The sequence below is a fragment of the Oncorhynchus kisutch genome, linkage group LG13 (assembly GCF_002021735.2).
Source record: "Oncorhynchus kisutch isolate 150728-3 linkage group LG13, Okis_V2, whole genome shotgun sequence".
Lineage (NCBI taxonomy): Eukaryota > Metazoa > Chordata > Actinopteri > Salmoniformes > Salmonidae > Oncorhynchus > Oncorhynchus kisutch.
Genome location: NC_034186.2, coordinates 39,540,479 through 39,566,295, shown reverse-complemented (window position 1 = coordinate 39,566,295; position 25,817 = coordinate 39,540,479). Strand labels below are relative to the sequence as shown.

The 25,817-nt window shown below is 42.1% G+C and overlaps 2 protein-coding genes across 2 annotated transcripts; one reads left to right on the top strand and one right to left on the bottom strand.

Moving 5' to 3' along the window:
- Positions 1-3,488: 3,488 nt before the first annotated feature.
- On the top strand, positions 3,489-7,654 carry LOC109902417 (uncharacterized). The gene is made up of 2 exons (XM_020498743.2): positions 3,489-4,818; positions 5,751-7,654. Exons 1-2 carry the CDS (start codon positions 3,691-3,693, stop codon positions 6,516-6,518), a joined length of 1,896 nt encoding a protein of 631 aa, XP_020354332.1. The 5' UTR covers positions 3,489-3,690; the 3' UTR covers positions 6,519-7,654.
- Positions 7,655-7,742: 88 nt separating this feature from the next.
- LOC109902418 (myeloid-derived growth factor) lies at positions 7,743-16,217 on the bottom strand. Its single transcript, XM_020498744.2, has 6 exons — positions 16,017-16,217; positions 12,239-12,289; positions 11,959-12,020; positions 11,637-11,718; positions 8,860-8,932; positions 7,743-8,669 (listed from the first exon to the last, which is right to left on the bottom strand). The coding sequence occupies exons 1-6, from the start codon at positions 16,158-16,160 to the stop codon at positions 8,590-8,592; spliced, it is 492 nt and encodes a 163-aa protein (XP_020354333.1). The 5' UTR covers positions 16,161-16,217; the 3' UTR covers positions 7,743-8,589.
- Positions 16,218-25,817: the final 9,600 nt, after the last annotated feature.

Here is a 25,817-nt window from a genome sequence, read left to right as displayed (position 1 = left end):
CAGTGCCTTCGGAAAAGTATTCAGACCTCTCCACATTTTTGTTAAGTTACAGCCTTATTCTAAAATGTATTAAATTGTCAATCTACACCCAATACCCCATAATGACAAAGCAAAAACGGGTCATTTTTTTTTCTCATTTATTAAAAATAAACCTGAAATATCACATTTACATAAGTATTCAGACCCTTTACTCTGTACTTTGTTGAAGCACTTTTGGCAGTGATTACAGCCTTGATTATTTTGGGGTATCACGCTACAAGCTTGGCACAACTGTATTTGGGGAGTTTCTCCCCTTCCCTGCATATCCTCTCAAGCTCTGTGTCAGGTTGGATGGGGAGCATCGCTGCACAGAAATGTTCATGTCTCTCCAAAGATGTTCAATCGGGGTCAAGTCCGGGCTCTGGCTGGGCCACTGAATGACATTCAGAGACATTTTCATCAATGATCTTTCTGTACTCTGCACCGTTTATCTTTCCCTCAATCCGGACTAGTCTCCCAGTGCCCACCATTGAAAAACATCCCCACAGCATGATGCTGCCACTACCATGCTTCATGGTGCCAGGTTTCCTTCAGATGTGAGGCTTGGCATTCAGGCCAAAGAGTTCAATCTTGGTTTCATCAAACCAGATAATCTTGTTTCTCATGGTCTGAGAGTCCTTTAAATCAAATCAAATCAAATCAAATTTATTTATATAGCCATTCGTACATCAGCTGATATCTCAAAGTGCTGTACAGAAACCCAGCCTAAAACCCCAAACAGCAAGCAATGCAGGTGTAGAAGCACGGTGGCTAGGAAAAACTCCCTAGAAAGGCCAATACCTAGGAAGAAACCTAGAGAGGAACCAGGCTATGTGGGGTGGCCAGTCCTCTTCTGGCTGTGCCGGGTGGAGATTATAACAGAACATGGCCAAGATGTTCAAATGTTCATAAATGACCAGCATGGTCGAATAATAATAAGGCAGAACAGTTGAAACTAGAGCAGCAGCACAGTCAGGTGGAAGTTGAAACTGGAGCAGCAGCATGGCCAGGTGGACTGGGGACAGCAAGGAGTCATCATGTCAGGTAGTCCTGGGGCATGGTCCTAGGGCTCAGGTCCTCCGAGAGAGAGAAAGAAAGAGAGAAGGAGAGAATTAGAGAACGCACACTTAGATTCACACAGGACACCGAATAGGACAGGAGAAGTACTCCAGATATAACAAACTGACCCCAGCCCCCCGACACATAAACTACTGCAGCATAAATACTGGAGGCCTTTTGGCAAACTCCAAGCAGGTTGGCATGTGCCTTTTACTGAGGAGTGGCCTCTGTCTGGCCACTACCATAAAGGCCCGATTAGTGGATTGCTGCAGAGATGGTTGTCCTTCTGGAAGGTTCTCCCATCTACACAGAGGAACTCTGGGGCTCTGTCAGAGTGATCATAAGGTTCTTGGTCACCTCCCTGACCTCGGCCCTTCCCTGATTGCTCATTTTGGCTGGGCGGCCAGCTCTAGGAAGAGTCTTGGTGGTTCCAAACTTCTTCCATTTAAGAATGATGGAGGCCACTGTGTTCTTGGAGAACTTCATTGAGGCAGAAATGTTTTGGTACTCTTCCCCAGATCTGTGCCTTGACACAATCCTGTCTCACAGCTCTATGGACAATCTTTCCAAATAATGTCTAATCAATTGAATTTACCACAGGTGGACTCCAATCAAGTTGTAGAAACAAGGATGATCAATGGAAACAGGATGCATCTGAGCTCAATTGAGTCTCATAGCAAACGGTCTGAATAAGGTATCAATTTTTTTTTTTTTTTTATACATTTGCAAAAATGTCTAAACCTGTTTTCACGTTGTCATTAATTAAGGGGTATTGTGTGTAGATGAGGATTTTTATTAATTTAAGATATTTTAGAATAAGGCTGTAACAAATAAATCTGGAAAAAGAAAAGGGCTCTGAATACTTTCCAAATGCACTGTAGGTCGTCTACTGTGGCTCTGTTACTGTGTAGTCCTGTAAAGTTGTGGTGGCTCTGTTACTGTGGCTCTGTTACTGTGTAGTCCTGTAAAGTTGTGGTGGCTCTGTTACTGTGTAGTCCTGTAAAGTTGTGGTGGCTCTGTTACTGTGTAGTCCTGTAAAGTTGTGGTGGCTCTGTTACTGTGTAGTCCTGTAAAGTTGTGGTGGCTCTGTTACTGTGGCTCTGTTACTGTGTAGTCCTGTAAAGTTGTGGTGGCACTATAAGAACACACATTACCATAATGCAGTGGATGGAGTGAAGGTCTCTAACTGGGCTCCACTGTACGCCAACTGCTGTGAGACGAGCAACCGCGACACCTACTTATTATTCCACATTGACTTTAAAATGAGCTACCATTGTGCATTTAGCAGCCTGGATGTTATTTATGGTCCACACACAGTGGGAGGGTGATTGGTTGAAATCCGAGGTTTAATCAGAGGTAGCTACACGATGACTAAAGCCCAGCACATGAGAGCACTACAATCCAGGTGTGTGTGTTTTTTTGGTATCTGTTTACGTTCACATGAGTGACCTTGTGAACAATGGGGAATGGAGTGATTGTGCACCAGAGGTGTTCACTGAAACAAAGGAAACAGTCATTTGTTCAAGCAGAGCTTTAGAGGGATTAATACAGCCTCCTCTATTACTTCCAGAGTTAGTGGACCACTGCTGTGTGGATAACAACAAGGACAGGCGCTCATGTTTTGAGAAGGAATCTTCTTACCCTGGAATGACCCCCATCACTGAGTACATGTATTTATTAGACTATGTCATGGTCTTTCTGCAGTATTTCGCCATTCATTTTCCTATTGCCATTAAAGGGGATTCCATGCGAGTAGTTTGTTGTGGCAAATGCTGAAACTGTTCTCCACCGAGGGACAGCCACTGTCAGGGTTCTCCGGGGCTGTCATTGTCTCATTTAGGGTGCATCCAAGGAAGGAGTTGCACAGTGAGTAAACAGACACCTGGGAGGCATCTCTGGGCTCGTCAGACACATGCCAACTAAACCAGACAGTTGGCAAGCCAAGATGAGCTGCAAATAGCAGCTGCCACTGCATAATTGGAACAAATAGAAGTCAGAGAAGCAGAAAATAGGATGAAACAACAAGAGGTGCCTCGGCTCCATTGGTGGCGGTCCTTTAGCTGACAGGCTGGGGGAGGTGTGTTACAGCATGTACCTGGTCAGGGTTTTTTATGCTTGTGTAACTAACTGCTGTATGCTGTGGGTGCAGTGTTGCTATGGACTGCTGAGCCAGAACCGGAGTAATCAGATGAGAGCTGGAGTGGGGAGGCTCACGTGGAGACACAGCGTCTACCAGGGATTAAAAAACAGGAATCTTGATTGAAGTTCCACTAGTCTCCCTCCGCAAGCGGGATATAAAGGGGCAAGAGAGAGAGTGACAGAGGGAGAAAGAGAGAGGTGGAGAGGGAGGTACAGCAGTGAGAGAGAGTGGGAGGAAGAAAGAGAGCCAGCGCAGTGCAGGGGGGGGGGGGGAATGAATGAGTGAGAGAGAGAGAGAGACAGGAAGCGTGCCACAGCAACTGAGCCAGAGATGCAGGGAGGGAAAGCGAGTGAGAGGCAGACACAGGCTTGAACAGAAAAAGAGAGCAAGTGGGTGGGGGTCTAAGAAGAAATAAGCGGAATACATTTTTGGGGGGGAGAGAGAGAAGTCAATGAGAAAAACATTCCATGTGAATGGCAAGGGCGGGAAGCTGGAGGAAAAGCTCATTCTTTAAGGAGTCTTCCTCTGTGACTGCTTGCTGGACTGCTTCTATCATGTTCTCAGACACCAGAGTGCCTGGGGAGCACAGAGGCTTTCAACACAGCAACCCTCATCTCAACCTCTGGCTTCACAATGGACTCAGGGCCCACCACAGTGAAATGGGACTCCATGGGCAGTGCGGGCGGGCTGACGCCAACCTTACCTATCCCAACAGAGTCAAGAAGGTAGGCTTTACATCACAAGAGGTGATGAACAACATACATGGGAAGGAAAGGACGGGTCCCCATTTGAATGAACTGTGCCTGGAGGCTAGGAGGCTGCGCTTCGGCTTGTGGGAGCATCGTGTGCAGCCAGATTTGAGAAGCCAAGAGGGCAGCCCTTCCAGGTGGAGCCATGGCCAGTCTCCAGCACCAGGCCTGAGACACAGGGCGTCTGTCAGGGACTACTACACAGAACGCTCCTTTGTTGGGAATGCCCGCCAGTCTTTACTACACCCTTCAGTCAGGAAGTACGTGAAGGCCCCCGCCCTCGCTCAGCCAACACAGTTCAAAGGTCAAGACGGCTGTAAAGTGCCTGTTTGTTTGGAGGACCAGCTTTGGGGCTATTCCAGACAGACTTGTCAGAGAGACCTTCATACATCCAGCTGGGTGGATTCAGCTACAGCCACACAGGGCTTACCAAGACACCAGAGTTTCAGTTCCACCTTGAGATCCAACAAAAAGAATGTCCGAAACAGTCAGAGAGACTTGACTAGACCAGTAAGCGGACCAGAGACCAAACTACACCAGCAAGACTTGACAAGACCTGTGGAGGGTTACAATGGACCCAGCTCTCTGCATGTCATCTTCTCCACAGAGGTTCCTCAGAGAGATATTGGAGGTCCCACTCTCAGACCCCAGCAGAGTCTCAGTAAGCCATGTCCCGCCTTAGAAGACATCCGAACCAGGCCCCCCAGAGGTGACCAGGGCTCCAGGAGTGGGTCAGGCCTGACTGGGTCAAAGAAGCACCAGAAGGTTGTCCGGGATCAGATCCGGAGAGTGGTGGAGAACTTGGAGGAGGTTCTAGGAGGCCTGAAGGACATCCATCAGGAGATGAAGGAGGTAAAGACATTTCTGTTTGCCTATAAGTTACAGCTATGGTCTGTCTTTGATAGAAGGATTTAAATTGTTTCTGAGGGAGAGCGAGATCCTGGTATTGTCATATAGCCTACAAATATCATAGCTAGGATCTTTTGATGTTCCTTTGATATTCGTATAAACAGATTATCATGCTATTTCAGGTCCTGAAGGGACTGCGAAGAGCAGTTGTACCGTGGGCTATTTTTGCACGTCCCAGAAAGAGCATAATCCCAGTCCCTACTTTGTTACGTTTACAATCATTAAAAAGAGGCGCCTACATTGATATACACTGTAATACTGGCACTCAGAATCACTGCTTGCAAAGTGTCTATCCACCACAGTGTGACAGTCTTTCTATGAAACAGCACAGAAGTGAAGATTTCACTGAATTTTTAAAGGTAGGAAGTGGCGTTCGCTATGCTCCATTTACCTAATGTATGCAATGGTTGAAAGTGATGCTCAGCAGTGGCACCGTCTCCTCTCCAGTCCTTCCACCACCAGATGTTGACAGGGGAGCAGCTGGAACCATGCTTTTAATCCATTTATTCAAACGCCTGAACCTTGACCCTCATCCTGTAAAAGTGACACGTAAATCGTCCCCTCACAGGATCTGGCTGCATCTGAAAGCCCAGCATCAGCGCAGCCCGAGAGCGAGGGTATTGCAAACGTTAGAAAGTTGAATAAATGTGTAGAGAAACATCCAGCGACGCTGTTGCAATGTGGCCAGGGAAAATCTCTTCTCAGGTCAGGTCAGGGACCTGAAGGAAGACGCCAGAGAACTTGAATAGTTAAGTGAGAAAAAACAATTAGTCTAGTAACAACACGAGCACACAGATCAAACGTTTTCTCCAGTCTCATTTTCTCCCCGTCTCTCCAGCCTCATCTCTGACCATGTAGCCTAATCCCTCTCACAGGTGGTGGAGCAGATTGAGCTGCTGACCTCGTCCATTGACCTGAGTGAAAAGGCCAGCCCCAGCCTGCCCGGCGACAGCAGCTCCAGTGGAGTGGCCAAGGGCAGCAGCCACCAGAGGCTCAGGGGTGAGGAGGCCAGGCAAGGGGAGGCAGCTCTGTCTTCCCCCATCAGGACTAACTCACTCCAGCCTCACAACCCTGCCTCCAGCCTGGTCTGCCTCCCCCACCAACCTGCTCCCAGTCCTCATAGGAGTAGCCCTGTTCGCCCTCCCACCCCTGCTCTTCCCCCCCTCAGTACCAACCCACCTCACCCCAACACCGCTGCTCCCTCAGTCAAGAGTCAGCATTACCCACACAACCCTGCTTCTTCCCCCAAAAAGAGCAGTCTACATTACCCCCTTAACCCTACTCTCTTTCACAACCTTGGGCTTTCCCCCCAAAAAAGTAGTCCCCCTCACCCATCTGCCCTTGGTCTTTCTGTCACCATAGCGAACCAAGCGGGGCCACCCATTGTGGAGCCTCTCCCTGTCAGACCACCCAGAGACCCTGAGACCAGGGTGGAGGGGCTGAGGCCAACATCTGCTAAATCACTGGGGCTGACCCAGGGCCAGATGGCCCCTCACGGCCCAGGGAGAGTTCCAGGGACCAGGGGCCGCAAGCCTCCTCCTTACCCGCACAATGGACACTTTGATCGGGTGAGTAAAGGAAAGGATCCCAGGAAGGCTCCCCCATACACTGTGAAAAGAAGACTGCTCTCGACAACGGTGTGAGGGAGGCCGTCAGATGGATGGAGCCACAGCCAGAGTTGCAGGAGTAGAGGGTGATTTAAGGCTCGCCATATTGAGCAGAGACCAAAATCCCAAGGCGACTGGAGGCATCTCGGGGTGAGTATATGTCAGCAAAGCCATGCTGCGTTTGTGCTGACACTGTGTCCCCCTTTCTTGGCTCGGATCTCATCTTAATAGGAGGGTAAGAGACGGAAACAGCTGGCTCCACTGCACTTGCAACGACTAGGGCCCGATGCAGATGCTCACATTGCAGGATATTGACAGGGCCAAATAGGAAGTGAGGTCTCTTTGGCGTCACATGTCTCTTGGCTGACTTGGTTACCCTGTGCTTGGATGTGTGTCAGGGGGAGACGGGGACAGAGACAAGGGGGCAGCTGATCATTAGTCCTACCCTTCAAAGGGCCGGTGGTGATGCAATTTCTACTGCCTCTAGCCTGACCCTGACCCCCCACCACCCCCACCCCACAAGCGCCATCTGTTCCCTGTAAATGTCAGTCAGGAGATACAGGGAAATGCAGGCCAAACTGTCTGAGATCATTTACGTGAGAGACATCATGACTCACTCATTGGGTCGTATCATCGTGTCTGTAGTTCAGAAGCAATCTAAATGTATCCCAGTTGTAACGTCATTGAATGTTGTAGATCAATGTTTCAATTTGATGCCCTCTTGTGGACATGACATGTACTTCCGCAGATGCTTTTGGACTGGAAACATCGTTCTAATCAGGGATCTTAGGAATACATGCCAATGCAATTTTAAACAATGTTGGCTCTGGCTATGTTTTTTGATGCTTAAATAGACACGGGAAAGTAAACAGTTTGATTAGTAACAGATGGACAATAGTAATGACGTGTTTATAGTTTGGTTTGAGATGGAATGCAACTCAACCAACAGAACCATTGGCAAATAAAGGAGCCATTGTAGTGGAGGGAAAACCATGTATTGCCAAGACTGATGTGCATGCGCATACATTTGTAATGTCCAAAAACGTTAAGCATTTTGAATTACTTTACGTAATAGCTCCATTCTTATGTGGAACATTCTAGTTACACTGGACATAATGCAACGGAGCCTGCTGAACTGGAAAACAAGAGCATGAGATCAGCACTCAACTTTTCTGAAAGTAATCCAAGCTGACAACCGTCACACAGCAGGGACTTTCTGATCAAGCACAGCTCTGTCAAAACAAAACAGGAGAACAAACATTTCACATTCCCAGACATGACTTTTATTGGAGCATACGTTGCACATTGTGAATCAGAACACAGAGTAGAAAAGACTATTTAAAAAAATGTAACTTTCTGTTTGTCTCTCGATGCCTGTCAGCGCCTTGTGGCATTTCCTGTTGGGACCCCAGGGACTCTCGCTGGCGAGGAGGGGGGACTCCACTATCAACAAAGGTCATCCTCTGGACAGAGGGATAAACCTGGATGGATATGGTACGTGCTGCTAGCTAACTGTCCCATAAATGAAGGCAAGACAGTACATCTCTAATCCTGGTGGGCCAAATTAGTGTCTGTTCTAAAGCTCAACCTAGCTTCATTAAGACTGTTGGTAGGAGTAAAACGTCATCAACCGAATTGAATGACGATTGGTTGGTTGAATCAGGTGCTCCATGCAGATCAAAAACACAGAATCTGGGTTCCCTGCTCTACTCTGTCTGGGTTAACCATTTTACTTCCAGAGAGAAGCAGCTGATTGGAAAAACCATAATTGTGTTTACGTGTGCACGATGAAGACCATAGACTACTCACATTTCCCTGGCTTAGAGGATATAAGTCTTATGCTGAAACTACATCTTTCTAAACCTGCCAAGATCAGACATCCCCACATATATTCTCAAACAGTAAAGCCATATTCCTAAAAGAAACTCCCCCAAAAATATATATAGATTTATTGAACAGTAAAGTTGTAGACCACCAAGCTGATAGGCTGTCCTTTTGTTTAAATGCCATCCATTTGCCACTGTCATGGACAGTAGAGCACATTGCCTGCCTTGAGAGCTCGCCTGGATCTCACGATTGGACAATAGTCATTCAGATTTCCAGCCAATTAGAGCTCATCGTGTCGTGTCCGGGCAATAATGGTCAGTTTGGAGAGTTCAGCGCGGAACTTTCCGTCTTTGTGGGTCACTGAAAGGGCGACAGGAGAGGAAATGAGTTACGGCATCATCAAAACACAAGTACAACGTCCAATAAAAAACATTCAGTAGATTGTTGTAAGAAATTGTAGATGAAATCTTCAATTTTTGAGCAGTTTTGAGCTGCTGCGATAGACAGATGGAGTGTAGTAGATCAGCAGTAAGCAGACTAGTCATCTCACCTGTAGAATCTCCCACAGTGAATTCATCTTCCCTCAAAGTCACATCCCTCTGTCCTCCCGCTGCAGTCTGGGACTGTGGAGAGGATGACGGGGAGAGATGAGAGCAGGGGATTGACGAGAAAATAAATAACAAACAAGGGAATGGGAGGGTGAATAAGGAAAAAAAAGAGTCATCATGGCAGAGGCAAGGAGAGTTACAGTGGAGAGACTAGGTTGAGGAGTTAATCTGCTTCTCAGGAGCGCTGGTTATTTTCATCGCAACGTTTAGTGAGTCATTTTCTTTCTGTCTTTTCCCAGAGGACAGTGACGGCAGGAGGAGAGGATGAACAGTGCTGTTCTGATGACAGCGCCTTTCTGGGGCTTTGTCCTTGCGAGGGAGGCTGTTCAACGAGAGCCCTGTGGTCGGGCGGTGTGTGTGCTGCGATGTACAAAGCCTCCTCCCCCTGTCAGATTCCTCAGAACAGTGTTTCCCGGAATGGAGTTTTGGGAACCACTGGTGGGTTGCCATTGATTCGTGTGGAGTTGTGGCGAGAAACTGGGTCGTGACTACAATCATTGGTCTAGTTTACTTAGTAAATCAGAGGGAGATATCAGAAGTTGACGGTGGGTGGGCCGCAGCACAAACAGGGTTTGGGAATCACTGCCTTAGAACTCTGTGTGCAACATACATGTGATACGACTAATGAGACCGTTGCCTGAACTCTGAACACTGCAGCATTCACTTTGGAGAAGAACACATTGTTAGATCTGAATGCTACATGCTAACAATGTATTCTCTGACTGCAATATATATATAGTTCTCTCAAATTCACCCCCCTACAGAGCCCTTAATGGGGGACAGGGGCACATTCCCCCTCAGATTTGTTCTGTTTAAATAAAATCAAATAAACTTTTGTTACATGTTGTTTCTCTGTAATACTACTAGCCACCTATGAATTGTATAAAGTAGGCTTTGCCCAGATATTCCCAACCTCGTAACTAGCTACCAAGAAGCCATTTCAGGCAATCAATCAAGTTAGAGTAGCTAGCTTGTCTATTTTAGCTGGGATGCCTGCTGGCAATATTGGTAGACTGGTAGACTTTAGAAAAGCGAGCAATTACTAAACATACTGAATATGACATTTTTCAATCTTTTAATTTGACTCTACACTCCAGCATTTTGGATTTGAGAAAGGGTTGACGCGACAGTGCATAACGTCACCTTTTATTTTAGGGTATTTTCATGTTTTACCATTTAGAAATGAAAGCACTTTGTAGGCCATCTAGTTCCCTCCCTCCCTCCCCCTTATTTGAAGGTATCAATTATTTGGACTAATTCGCTTAGTGTATTACATTTAGTCAAATGTAATACTTGGTCCCATATTCCTAGCACGCAATGACTACATCAGGCTTGTGACTCTACAAACGGATGCATTTGCAGTTTGTTTTGGTTGCGTTTCAGATACTTTTGTGCCCAATATAAATGAATGGTAAATAAGAATATGTTTCTGAACACTTCTACATTAATGTGGATGCTACCATGATTACGGATAACTATGACTGATTTAATAGGCCTACACTAAGGGCTCCTTTTTAACAAACCAAATGCAATGTAAACCTTAACGACAGGGCTATAAAATGTAGCTATTTTCCCTGGAGGAATTATGAGTTCAATGAAAGGGCTGGGTTTTGATTGCCAAAATACCGAAGTATCCCTTTAAACAATGAGGCCCTGTAAATACAGTACTTCCCCAGTCAGATGAAGTCGTGGATACCATCTTTATGTCACTGTGTCCAGTATGCTGGAAGTTACTAGTGTTGTGAGCCAATGCCAAATAGCGTTAGCGCAATGACTTGAAGGAAATTTATGGGCAACTTGCCGTTGTCGCAAATTCTGTTATTGGTGTCTTCGTGCTTTCAACCAACTCCAAATCAGCTGGGGGCATGGAAAATTATCTTTCTAGTCCATTGTGGATTGATACAGTTTATTAAAGTACTCCTTAAGTAGTTTCAGGGCATTTATAATGTTTTACTTCTACCTTCCTAAAGAAAATGATGTACTTTTTACTCCATACATTTCCCCTTACACCCAAAAGTACTTGTTACTGTTTTTTTATGCTTAACCGGACAGGAAAATGGTCCAATTCGCACACTGGTCATCCCTAAACTAACATGCTTCGTTTAATTAAATATGTCTGAGTGTTGGAGTGTGCCCCTGGCTATCCATAAATTAAAATAACAAGAACATGGTGCCATCTGCTTTGCTTAATAAAAGGAATTTTAAATATGTATACTTTCAAATGTTGATACTTAAGTGTATTTAAAAACCAAAATACTTCTAGACTTTTACTCTAGTATTTTATTGGGTGACTTCCACTTGAGTTTTTTTTATTTTTTATTAAAGGTAATCTTACTTTCAGTCAAGTATGACAATTGGGTACTTGTTCCACCACTGCATTATGGGAATATAGCCTACATGGAGTTTTTTTTTGCACATCCAAAATAATAATAAGCTGGCTAAAATAATGTACAATTACATACATAGATACAGTAAAAAGGAAACTCCCAAACTTGATATTTTAATTAAGCTTCGGTGATTAAGATCTATTTCAAAGCAGTCTCATGAGTCAAACCCTTTGTGTTGGCTTATTTGGCGTACGCATTGAGCACAATTGGACATATGTTATCTTCTTTATACAACAAAACATGTTCGCAATGTTTCTGCTCCAATGCATTATTATGTAGAGATACAGATGGGTAATCTAATTTGCTATCCTATCTGCATGTTGGATACTTACATATGCGCTGGCATATTCAATCTTGGCTCCTTTCAGCTCTGCCTTGAACTGAGTGAAAAACAAGTAGGACTTCCCCTGGGGTCTGTCAACAAAAAGGAAGAAATCAAAATGAAGACTGATTAAATCACTACAGAGGTCTGATTCCGCTATTAGTTATTTATTAGGCAAAGCCAAGATGACAAACTGGAACTGATTGATCTGGGACATCTCGGGTAATAACCACCATGCGGCACTTGAATGAGTAAGTCATTCAGTGTACATGGATCTCTGCATCCTAACGTCCGTTGTTCAGAGTGTAAGCTCAGACTGATTTACAGCTTACCTCCACACTGAGCAGGAGAACAGACCGTCATCATCGCTTAGGCCCACACTCATCAGCCATTGCTGTTAAAACAACATGAATACATGTTATTAGAATATCAAGATTTTGATTAGATATGCGAGGAGTATGACAAAGGTTGAAATGTACTTTCTGTTGATCTACTTGAGAATTGAGTTTTACACTTCACACTAGAAAGCTATTCATCCATTTACAGCAGGTAGCCTGTTTCAACGCTAGACTAGGTTGAAATAACCTAGACTTTGATTAGGATACAACTTACCTCATTGGTTCCCCCTTGTGATGCATAAGTGAATGAACATTCATATTCTCTCTGTAAAAGTAGTAGGAATTGTAGAAATTAATTACATTTTCTTGGTGATTGAACAGAGCCAGGAATGAACATAATTAATAGACAAGACAAATGTGTTTGGGAGTCAAATTACAGCTACTGTAGCTGATTCGCTCATTATTATTTCAAAGATCTGCAATTTGTAATAAAATAGTGGCACTTGATTTTCAAATGCATTGGCTACCATTGTATATTTAAGCAATAAGGTCCGAGGCGGTGTGGTATATGGCCAATACAACTCGGCTAAGGGCTGTTCTTGGGCACAACGCAACACGGAGTGCCTGGATACAGCCCTTAGCTGTGATATATTGGCTTTATACCACAAACCACTGAGGAGCGCTATTACTATTATAAAGAGGTTACCAACGTAATTAGAATAAACAAGTTATTTTGCATCATACTCCTGGTATATTGTCTCATGGTGCTTTTAAGACAACTGGGAACTTGAGAAAAAAAACTAGGTCATATCATGATGTCAGTCGTCAGAAAGTCGGAGCTCTAGAAAGATGCCAGTTTCCGACTTGGAATTCCAAGTTGGATGACGGTTCAAAACTATTTCCCAGTCGGAGCTCGTTTTTTCCCAAGCTCCCAGATGTCTAACGCACTGAAGTCAGAAGTTTCCTCGTTTTTTCTTCTTTTCCCCCCCTAGTATTTCCTAGTTCCCAGTTGTTTTGAACTTGGCATCATTTACCACGGCTTTCAACCAATCAACATCCAGGAGCCAAACTACCCAGGTTAAAATGAAGTAATAAGTCATGAGGAGGTGTGGTATATGACCATATACCCCAAACCTCTGAGGTGCCTTATTGCTATTATAAAAACAGGTTACCAACGTAATTCAAACAGTACAAATGATTTGTATATACACAGTACCAAGGCTTTCAGCCAATCAGCATTCAGGGCTCGAACCACCCAGTTTATAATTGTGATTGAACATAAAACATTAGCTGTGTTCGAATACCCATACTAACATACTGTATACATAATGAGTATATACTACATGCTATTAGTTAATTTGTAAACAAACGATATCCTTTCAGTTGAGTGTACTAGCACTTCACCTGTCTACCGGGAGTGGATGCTGTTGCTATGCAACTTGCTTGCTTGTTAGACATCTTACTACTGCATTAACAATGTCCATTGAGAACGCACAACGACTACACCACTTAGCTAAGCTAAGAATTACATGTACAATCAAGTCAATAAGCTTATGATAGTTAGTTAGTTAGTTAATATACTGGCAAGTCCGATGTATTAGTAGCCAACTAGTGTTAGGACGGTAGCTAGTTAACATACCGGTACATACAAGCAATTGCTGTAATGATATGCGGTTCGTAAGGCTAGCAAAGCTAACAAATTGTCAGACAACATAACTTATTTGAAAAGGCATTACTTTATTACATTGCCTTGACATTTACCATAATTAGTTAAAGCAATTCATTTGTATCTGCTTTTGTCAGACTTTGGCTGCATATTTTCTGCCACTTTCTTCAAATCTGAAAAGATTGTGAAGCCACGGAAAGTGTCCAAAAGCTTAGAAAAGCATAGAAAGGGTCCACTGCTTGTATACTTCGGATTTTGCCGAATGTAGTACGACATCCGGGAACTTCAGACATACTAACTATATCCATAATTTAAAAAGACACTCAATTTCTAGAAGTCACATTGGGGCAACAGTATTTGACTTTCACATGCCTCTGAACACTCTGCTGGAGTCATTACAATGAAAAATACCTTTGGTGGTAGTGATATTCGACACTCGGACTGTGACCCCATTGATCACTATTTGTCTTGTGATCAGTTACAATGACATTACGCTCATTACTGTAAACTTCTACGGGTACAACGCCAAACATGAGAATGATGAGTTGCTTGAATCTGTAGAGAAACATACTTCATTGGTTATCTAAATGTCCCAATTCGTTATTATTGATAGGAGGGGACTTTAACAATACTATAGATAATTCAACTGATTGATTGGCCTACCTGGGGGCCATCTATCAGAATTTGGTTTAATACTTTTTATGGAAAGGTTTGATCTTACTGATATATGGTGAGCGGTTTCAGGCCGATAGATCATTGACTTGGAGTAACAAAACAGGTTCCAGACAGTCCAGGATAGAATTTAGGCTTATATTGAAATGTATTGATAGTGTGTTACTAAAAATACTTGTACTAGTCCCCTCACAGACCATAGGGCCATTTACATTGATGACAAAACCCCTGACACTAACGCTAACACTTGGTAGAGCATCCTACTGGAAGCTAAATAGCTCCTTATTAAATAATGATATAGTTAAGTGAGGTTAAAGGTCTGTTCTCATACTTTTGGGAAATGGCTTGTGGAGAAAAATACATTGCTAGCTCTTTCAAGTTGAGGTGGCCAAAGATCTTAGAAAATCTGGTAGTCAGCCTCCCAAGTGGGGCAGTGGTCTAAGGCACTGCGATTCTGGGTTTGAGTCCAGGCTCTGTCACAGCCGGCCGCGACCGGGAAACCTATGGGGCGGCGCACAATTGGCCCAGCGTCATCCAGGTTAGGGGAGGGTTTGGCCGGCAGGGATGTCCTTGTCCCATCACACACAAGCGACTCCTGTGGCGGGCCTGGCTCAGTGCACACTGACACGGTCGCCAGGTGTACGCCGTTTCCTCCGACACATTGGTGTGGCTGGCTTCCGGGTTAAGTGGGCATTGTGTCAAGAAGCAATGCGGCTTGGTTGGTTGTGTTTCGCAGGACAAACTTTCGCCTCTCCCGAGTCCGTACGGGAGTTGCAGCAATGAGGTAAGACTAACTACCAATTGAATACCATGAAATTGGGGAGAAAAAGGGGTAAAAAAAATTATATATATAAATAAATAAAAATGTTACATCTGGTAGTCATCTTGCTAAGACCAGAAGAGCTGAGGTGAAAAAGGTGACCATCTCAGAGGTCCCTGGCCAGCGTCTTGGGGAGGAGAAGATGGAACTGATTGAGTTACAAAATAAACTGGATTATATATATATATATATGAGAGAGATTAAATAAACTGACTTGCCTAGTTCAATAAAGGTGGAATAAATTATTTTAAAAACGTACCTTTTGTGTACTGATTTGTTGTAAATAAAAATAAATCCATACTATGACCAATAAGCAATCTACGTCACAAATAGTACGGTTAGTAGGAGTATTCGAACACAGCTATTCACTCTGTAAAATTAGCATGGAGGAAATATAGCTCAATTCTAGACCAATGAATGGCCTCCTTGTGGCACTCTAGTTGAGACGTGTCAGCATATCAGAGGTCGTTTCCTCATCATCATGCGACGACCAAAGTCTTTTCAAAATCTTGGTTGTTTTTAGATATTAATTCTAATTGACAACTGTGAGTGGTGCCATCATATGCCTGGTTGTTATTTTAATTAGCAAGCATAGCTATGTGAATATTCAACAAGATAGCTTGAAGGGAATTATCCAGCAAGTTAGCATGCTGGCTAACCCTATTTGGCTAAGCAGTCAATTCGTATTCATATGTGCCACACTCATGATCTAATAAACAGTAAGATAAACAGCTCATTGACGACAAAATTGTGCTGAGCACACAAGGCAGCATACACGACTTCACTAGCTGACTAGCAGTACTGTTTCCTAGCTGAATGTTGTTGCGAGCTTTCATGCATCACAGCTCTCTACCAAGATAGCATAACTAACGTTAACTAGCTAATATCGTTTACCATTTTCTCGGAGAACGTATGCACCTCTCCGCCGGGTTTTACGTTGAATTCCACCGTTTTCGTTCGGTCATCGGCACTAGCCAATGCAACTGTTAATGTTACAAACAATAAAGCAAGAAAATGCAAGTTATTGATGATGGCCATTTTGGTCTACTGGTATTGAATGGTTTGCAGGAAGTGATGTATATAAACCCCGGATTACAGAGGCTATCTATTGGCTTTTGAGAGGATTTGAAGACACCGGTCGGACATATTGGCACTCCCCGGTATTTTATTTTTTATTTAACCTTTTTTTAACTCGGCAAGTCAGTTAAGAACAAGTTCATATTTACAATGACGACCTAACCATGACGACGCTGGGCCAATCATGGCCGGTTGTGATACAGCCTGGAATCAAACCAGGGTCTGTAGTGACGCTTCTCCCACTGATATGCAGTGCCTTAGACCGCTGCATCACGCAATCCTCCATAGGAATGAATGGAATTGTACAGTATTTACATTTCAACTACAAGTATTTAAGTTTTTTTTTTTACTGGGGATAGTAACATTAGTCATCTCTAAAAATGATACTTTAACGAAAATGTTTCTATATATTTTTAAATGTTATGTTTAGCTCATATAATATAATGTAAAAGTATGCATTAAGGTGTCTGTAATATAATACATGTGGTAAAAAATGATGTAGACATTAATAAATGCATTTCTATAGCTTCTAAAAAAAGATTACAGCGGTGGGGAGTGCTAAAATGGAGGCATGGTAGCTTCAACACAGCGCCCCTATTAGTTGTGTAGTGTAAATATAAATTGATGGTTGCCAGATAAACTGCGCACAAATAACTGTGAACTCGGACATCTCCGACTTCAGTGCGTAAATGACATCTGGGTCGGAAAGTCGGAGCTCTAGAATAACGAATTCCTATTTGGATGACCGGTCAAAACGATATTTTCCAGTCTGAGCTAGTTTTTTCCATAAGTTCCCAGATGTCATTAACGCACTGAAGTCAGAGTTTTCCAAGTTCCCATTTGGAAAGTCGAACCTCGAGTTCCCAGTTGTCTTGAAAGCACCAATAATTTTTGTGTGAGTGTCATCACATGGAAATAAAATCAAATGTTATTCGTCACATGCTTGGTAAACGACAGGTATAGATTAACAGTGAAATGCTTACTTACGAGCCCTTCCCAACAATGCAGAGAGGGAGAAAATAGAGAAATAATAGAAAAGTAATAACATGTAATAATAAATACACAATGAGTGATGAAAACCTGGCTATATACACGGAGTATCAGTACCGAGTCGATGTGTAGGACACATCTACTCATTCCAGGGTTTTTCATTATTTTTTTCCCTATTTTCTACATTGTAGAAGAATAGTGAAGACTTCAAAACTATGAAATAACAGATATGAGATCATGTAGTAACCAAAAAAAGTGTTAAACAAATCAAAATATGTTTTATAATTGAGATTCTTCAAAATAGCCACCCTTTGCCTTAATGACAACTTTGCACACTCTTGGCATTCTCTCGACCAGCATCATGAGGAAATCACCTGGAATGCATTTAAATTAACAGGTGTGCTCTGTTAAAAGTTCATTTGTGAAATGTATTTCCTTCTCAATGTGTTTGAGCCAACCAGTGGTGTTGTGACAAGGGAGGGGTGGTATGCAGAACATAGCCCTATTTGATAAAAGACCAAGTCCATATTATGGCAAGAACAGTGTACAGTTATTTTCCTTGTTTTTCCATCCAGAATGGTTCTTCTTCACACTTCTACCTATTTGTGTCAGTCTTTCTGCTACATCAAACTAAAGATGGTGTGCAACAAAATAAGGTTAATGATGAAAATAACAAGCTTTTCAATGTTTGACTGATGATTTGGGGAGATGGTTGTACTCCATGACCTCCTCACCAGTCGGCAGAAGGTTATCATAAATACTCCAGAGGTATTTCCTCTTGTCGTGGGTAGGTGTTGGTTTTTTTTCATGGAGTAGGTATTTTCTTGGAGCAATTTACGCAGTAGCATCAGAGTCATTCTATAGACCAATTTTACATTTGCCTTTAATGAATTACCTCCATCCAGCTGATCAAACAGGAGCCTCTTATACTTCCATGGCATGTTTAAGATTACAAGAGAATTAGGCAATGTACTTAATTTGGAGTCATTTCAACTTAACTCGTGATCAGCATTTCCCTGTTATAAAATTAAGAACAGGCACCACCATGTTACAGTACTTCACCCAAATTTCCGTCAGTAATATTTCAAGGGTTTTCTGGACTAGTTAACGCTTTCCATTTCGGAATGGGAACCATGAGATAGAGGCTCTGCAATGGTGGAAAAAGTATCCAATTGTCATACTTGAGTAAAAGTGAAGATACCTTAATCTTGCTCAAGTAGAAGTGAAAGTCACCCAATAAAATACTACTTGAATAAAAGTCTAAAAGTATATGGTTTTAAATATACTTACTGTATGTATCAAAAGTGTAATTGCAAAAATATACTTAAGAATCAAAAGTAAAACTACAAGTATAAATCATTTAGAATTCCTTATATTAAGCAAAGCAATTTTCTCGTTTTATTTATTTACGGATAGCAAATGAAACATTTGTGTTTAGCGAGTCTGCCAGATAAGAGGCGATAGGGATGACCATTTTCCTGTCCTGATGAGCATTGAAAATGTAACAAGTACTTGTGGGTGCTAGGGAAAATGTATGGAGCAAAAAGCACATTATTTTCTTTAGGAATGTAGTGAAGTAAAAGTAGTCAAAAATATAAATAGTAATGTAAAGTACAGATACCCCCAAAAACTACTTAAGTTGTACTTTCAAGTATTTTTACTTATGTACTTTCCACCACTGAGGCTCTGGTTAACACTTTGGCTGAATGTAAACACAGTTCAAGAATTCCTAGACATCCAACATAGAGTTGACACCAGGGGAGACAGTTTTAATGACATACTGGGAGAGAAACTAGCAAAACACAAAAAACAGCAACTTCCATGCTCATTGCTTAAATTTCTCTTTCAAAAGAAACACAATGTGCTAAGTTAGATCATTTTATACATTTCTCTGAGGCATGCCTTGTTTTCTTAAATCATTTAAGAAATTAGCCAAATGGATTTGGCTTAGCTTGAGTTAAACATGACAAGCTAAAAATCTGTTGTTCTGTCCCTGAACAAGGCAGTTAACCCACTGTTCCCTGGTAGGCCGTCATTGTAAATAAGAATTTGTTCTTAACTGATTTGCCTATTTAAATAAAGGTTCAATTTAAATTTAAAAAATAAACAAAAATATATTTAAACATTTAAAAAAATGTAACCAGGGTTTGCCAAACTTGGTCCTTGGGACCCCAAAGGGTGCACGTTTTGGTTTTTGCCCTAGCACTACAAAGCTGATTCAAATAATCAACTAATCATCAAACTTTGATCATTTGAATCAGCTATGTATTAGGGCAAAAAACAAAACATGCACCCCTTGGGGTCCCGAGGACCGAGTTTGGGAAACCCTGGTTAGATTTTTTAAAAGGTTTAAATATATTTTTGTTTATTTTAAACAGACGGACTGTAAAGTAGAACTGAAAGAGTTAGTGCAAAATCTTTTTTTTGTGAAAGGGGATTTACATTAATAGAAAGGGAATAAGGCTGCAGTCTAATTTGATATTTTTTCAAAAATGTTCAGGCAAACTTTATTGCAAAAAAAAATACAAAACAAAAGTTGCTCTACAACTTCCTCAAAAACATAGTTTCTTATTTCCATTACAAAATAACAAAATCAAATACATACACACTGTTTGACATAAGTAGTTTGTGTTCTTATTCCTGCTTTAGCAGTGTGAAGCTATAACATAATGCAAGGAAATCATATAGTACATACCAAACATTCTGTCATCCATAAAAATAATCTTCGTTAACTAACACTTGTCAACTTTCTTCCCCCTTACTAGCTCTGACTTTGCTGATAGCGACTTTATTGCGGAAAAAATGTACTATCTATAACTGTGATATGTGGTTGTCCCACCTAACCATCTTAAGACGAATGCACTAACTGTGCAGTGCATTCGGAAAGTATTCAGACCCCTTTACTTTTTTTGCTACATTACATCCTTATTCTAAAATCGATTCAATTGTTTTTCTTCCCTAAATCAATCTACACAAAATACCCCATTATGACAAAGCAAAAACAAATGTATTAAAATTAAAAAAACAGATATCACATTTACTTAAGTATTCAGACCCTTTACTCTGTACTTTGTTGAAGCACCTTTGGCAGCGATTACAGTCTCAGGTCTTATTGGGTATAACGCTACAAGCTTGGCACACCTGTATTTGGGGAGTTTCTCCAATTTTTCTCTGCAGATTCTCTCAAGCTCAGTCAGGTTGTCTGGGGAGCTTCGCTGCACAGCTCATTTCAGGTCTCTCCAGAGATGTTTGATCGGGTTCAAGTCCGTGCTCTGGCTGGGCCACTCAAGGACATTGAGACTTTTCCCGAAGCCACTCCTGTGTTGTCTTGACTGTGTGCTGAGGGTTTGCTGTCCTGTTGGAAGGCCAACCTTCGCTCCAGTCTGAGGTCCTGAGCAGAATCTGACTAGTCCCCCTGTCCCTGCCGGAGAAAAACATGACCACAGCATGATGCTGCCACCACCATGCTTCACCATGGGGATGGTGCCAGGTTTCCTCCAGGCTAAGCATTCAGGCCAAGGATTTCAATCTTGGTTTCATCAGACCAGAGAATTGTGTTTCTCATGGTCTGAGAGTCTTTTAAGTGCCTGTTGGTAAACATCAAGCGGGATGTCATGTGCCTTTAACTGAAGAGTTTCTTCTGTCTGGTCACTATACCATAAAGGCCTGATTGGTGGAGTGCTGCAGAGATGGTTGTCCTTCTGGAAGGTTCTCCCATCTCCACAGAGGAACTCTGGAGCTCTGTCAGAGTGACCATCGGGTTCTTGGTCACCTCACTGATCCAAGGCCCTTCTCCCCCGATTGCTCAGTTTGGCCCGGCAGCTAACTCTAGGAAGAGTCTTGGTGGTTCCAAACTTCTTCCATTTAAGAATGATGGAGGCCAATGTGTTCTTGGGAACCTTTAATGTTGTAGACATTTTTTGGTACCCTCCCCCAGATCTGTGCCTCGACACAATCCTGTCTTGGAGCTCTACGGACAATTTCTTTAACCTCATGACGTGGTTTTTGCTCTGACATGCACTGTCAACTGTGGGACCTTATGTAGACAGGTGTGTGCCTTTCCAAATCATGTTCAATCAATTTACCACAGGTGGACTCCAATCAAGTTGTAGTAACAGCTCAAGGATGATCAATGGAAACAGCATGCACCTGTGCTCCCGGGTGGCGCAGCAGTCTAAGGCACTGCATCTCAGTGCTTGAGGCGATACTACAGACACCCTGGTTTGAATCCAGGCTGTATCACAACCGGTCTTGATTGGGACTCCCATAGGGCGGCACACATTTGTCCCAGCGTCGTCTGGGTTTGGCCGGTGTAGGCCGACATTGTAAATAAGAATTTGTTCTTAACTGACTTGCCTATTTTAGTTCAGCTCATTCTGTTTGTGCCTTTGTGAGGTGTTGTTCATTTTGACTCGACTAAGCCTTTTCCTAGCTTGTTTGTGAGAAGCAGCTTTCAGTCCTAGTTTTGATTCACCTGTGTTTGACCATTGCCTTCCTGGGACCATGATTCCTGCCTTCTGCGACGGCAAAATAAACACCTTTTATTAAGTATTAATTACAATTCTTATGTAAATAAGGTATTTCTGTTTTTTATCAATTTGCACACACACAAACTTTTTGCTTTGTCATTATGGGGTAGTGCGTGTGTGTGGACTGATGAGGATTTTTTTTTTTTCATACATTTTAAATAAGGCTGTAACAAAATGGGGATGGACGCAATGGATAAGAGCGTCTGATAAATGACAAATGTAAATACATAAGGATATATGGTACACATAATCTCATAAAAACAGTTCAATTGAGTACAAGCTAACTGAATGAACAACAAAGACTGAATGCAATATGACTTTATTGTGCGCTGCAAATAGGCTTCAAGGTAAAAATGTGAATGACATTCCGCACATGGCTAACAGGAAAGAGAAGAAACAAGACACTATGCTGCTGATACTGTAATGACCTGGCTAGATCATAAAGGAACAATTGTCCAGACAGAGGATGGAATTTACGAATTTACGGTTTATTAACCCAATTTGACACTAGAGGTCGACTGATTAATCGGAATGGCCGATTAATTAGGGCCGATTTCAAGTTTTCATAACAATCGGAAATCGGTATTTTTGGGCCGATTTTGCAGATATATATATTTTTTTTTACACCTTTATTGAATCTTTATTTAACTAGGCAAGTCAGTTAAGAACACATTCTTATTTTCAATGACGGCTTAAGAACGAGGCAGAACGACTGATTTTTACCTTGTCAGCTCCGGGGTTTCAATCTTGCAACCTTACAGTTAACTCGTCCAACGCTCTAACCACATGCCTCACGAGGAGCCTGCCTGTTACGCGAATGCAGTAAGCCAGGGTAAGTTGCTAGCTAGCATTAAACTTATCTTATAAAAAACAATCAATCAACGACTGTCGTTGCTCCAATGTGTACTTAACCATAAACATAAATGCCTTTCTTAAAATCAATACACAAGTATATATTTTTTTAAACCTGCATATTTAGCTCAAAGAAATCCAGGTTAGCAGGCAATATTAAGCAGGTGAAATTGTGTCACTTCTCTTGCGTTCATTGCACGCAGAGTCAGGGTATATGCAACAGTTTGGGCCGCCTGGCTCTTTGCAAGCTAATTTGCCAGAATTTTACGTAAATATGACATAACATTGAAGGTTGTGCAATGTAACAGGAATATTTAGACTCATGGATGCCACCCGTTAAGTAAAATACGGAACGGAATAACCTTTTTTTTTTAGGTGATAGTTTCCGGATTTAACCTATAAGGCTCGTATTTATGTGTGTTTATTATACTTAAGTCTATCATTTGATATTTGATAGAGCAGTCTGACTGAGGGGTGTATGGTATATGGTTTAGAGAGAAATAGTCGACGCGTTATAATTCCTGTAATAACTTGCGGATGAATTTGAAAGGGGTTCCTTCGTTATTTTACCGTTCATGCCTTCCATAGAGAATGTCTTGATCTACTTCAAATAAGTACTGTGTTTCGTGCAGGCTTAAACCGCCTCGGCGTTTTGATACCCGTGTAAATCTCACTAGGATAAGGTAACGTTTGTCAAAATATTTTCATAAATCCACTCTACAAAAATAATGATCTTCGCTTATATTTAGCCAATATTGATCAGAGTTACCTTGTCATATGGATATCTACGCAGTTATAAAATTGGCAAGGTGGTGTAAGCCTACACGAAACACAGACCTTATTTTAAGTGAATCTAAAAAATATCCTATGGAATAAATTAATGAAGGAACCGCTTTTCAGATTTTGCTAGAAGGTGTCATGGGAATTATGACTAGCACTTTGGTAGTCAATTCTTACCATGTCCATTATTAAAATAGGATTTCCTGCATATAGAAATGACAGTTTTGTTTTCAACATTCATCACAGGTAACTTATTTTTATTCAAACAGTTGAGAGTATTTGTCTCCTAAGCAGACTCTTCAGTGTCATTGTCACTTCAGAGCTGTGTGTGTGTTTTACAGATGGCAGAGAAAAGCAGAGCACCAGTGTGGGACTATTACATGGAATTGGCACCAGGGAAAGCAAGGTGTCTTATTTGTGATAAAGATGTAAGCATGTGGTCAGCAACGGCTAAATAAAAAAATACCACCAACCTGTGGAATCACCTTAAGAACACCCACCCAAAAGCCCATAATATGTATTATATTAAGTTCAAATAAAAGTGTTCATTGTTCATTCAGTAATGTTGCAATTGTCATTATTCAAAAATATACATATATATATATATATATATACACACACATTTAAAAAAAATCATAATCGGTCGACCTCTACTTGACACAGGCTACTGTTTGGCCGTAGCCCAAGCCAAATAAATGAAAGATACCCAATAAAACAACAGTCACCTTCTCTTGTGAAGGCCAGACTTAAGAGAGAGAACAACGGCTAAACCTGGTCTTAACTTTCAATGCTCCATCCCCCTGCCTACATCCCCCTCAGATAAAAAATTGTCAGGCCTCCAAGTCTGGTTCATCCTTGGGAACTATTTCCAAACGCCTGAAGGTACCATGTTCATCTGTACAAACAATAGTATGCAAGTATAAACACCATGGGACCATGCAGCCGTCATACCGCTCAGGAGGGAGACGCGTTCTGTCTCCTAGAGATGAACGTACTTTGGTGCGAAAAGTGCAAATCAATCCCAGAACAACAGCAACGGACCTTGTAAATAATGCTGGAGGAAACAGGTACAAAAGTATCTATATCCACAGTAAAACAAGTGCTATATCGATATTACCTGAAAGGCCGCTCAGCAAGGAAGAAGCCACTGCTCAAAAACCACCATAAAAAAGCCAGACTACGGTTTGCAAATGCACATGGGGACAAAGATTGTACTTCTTGGAGAAATGTCCACTGGTCTGATGAAACAAAAATAGAACTGTTTGGCCATAATGACCATCGTTATGTTTGGAGGAAAAGGGGGAGGATTGCAAGCTGAAGAACACCATTCTAACTATGAAGCACGGGGGTGGCAGCATCATGTTGTGGGGGTGCTTTGCTGCAGGAGGGACTGGTGCACTTCACAAAATAGATGGCATCACGAGGGAACAAAATTATGTGGATATATTGAATCAGTCAGGAGTTAAAGTTAAAGCTTGGTCACAAATGGGTCTTCCAAATGGATAATGACCCCCAAGCAAGTTGTGGCAAAATTGCTTAAGGAATTGGAGTGGCCATCACAAAGCCTTGACCTCAATCCTATAGAAAATTGTGGGCAGCACTGAAAAAGCGTGCGTGAGCAAGGACCTGACTCAGTTACACCAGCTCTATCAGGAGGGATGTGCTGAAATTCACCCAGCTTATTGTGGGAAGCTTGCAGAAGGCTACCCAAAACGTTTGACCCAAGTTAAACAATTTAAAGGAAATGCTATCAAATACTAATTGAGTGTATGTAAACTTCTGACCCACTGGGAATGGGATGAAAGAAATAAAAGCTGAAATAAATAATTCTCTCTACTATTATTCTGACATTTCACATTCTTTAAAATAAAGTGGTGATCTTAACTGACCTAAGACAGGGCATTTTTACTAGGATTAGATGTCAGGAATTGTGATAAAGTGAGTTTAATCGTATTTTGCTAAGGTGTATGTAAACTTCCGACTTCAACTGTATGTATTGCTCATTTAAATGGTAAACAAGACTTGTCTGTCTTGATTATCATTGGCAAGTGCATGGTAGCAGAAAATGTCCCCCTCCATCAAAGCAATTTAGGATCAACTCCTGTGGAATCAATGACACAAACACATATTTCACAGTACCAGAAATAAAATGTGTACATAAATGATATACGGAAAGTCTCTATGACTTACAGTTCCTGGCGTGGACATAGGTTCCTGTGAACCTGATGTCACACCTCACTATCAAATCAAATTTATTTATAAAGCCCTTCTTACATCAGCTGATGTCACAAAGTTCTGTACAGAAATCCAGCCTAAAACCCCTAACAGCAAGCAATGCAGGTGTAGAAGCACAGTGGCTAGGAAAAACTCTCTAGACAGGGCCAGAACCTAGGAAGAAACCTAGAGAGGAACCAGGCTATGAGGGGTGGCCAGTCCTCTACTGGCTGTGGCGGATGGAGATTATAAC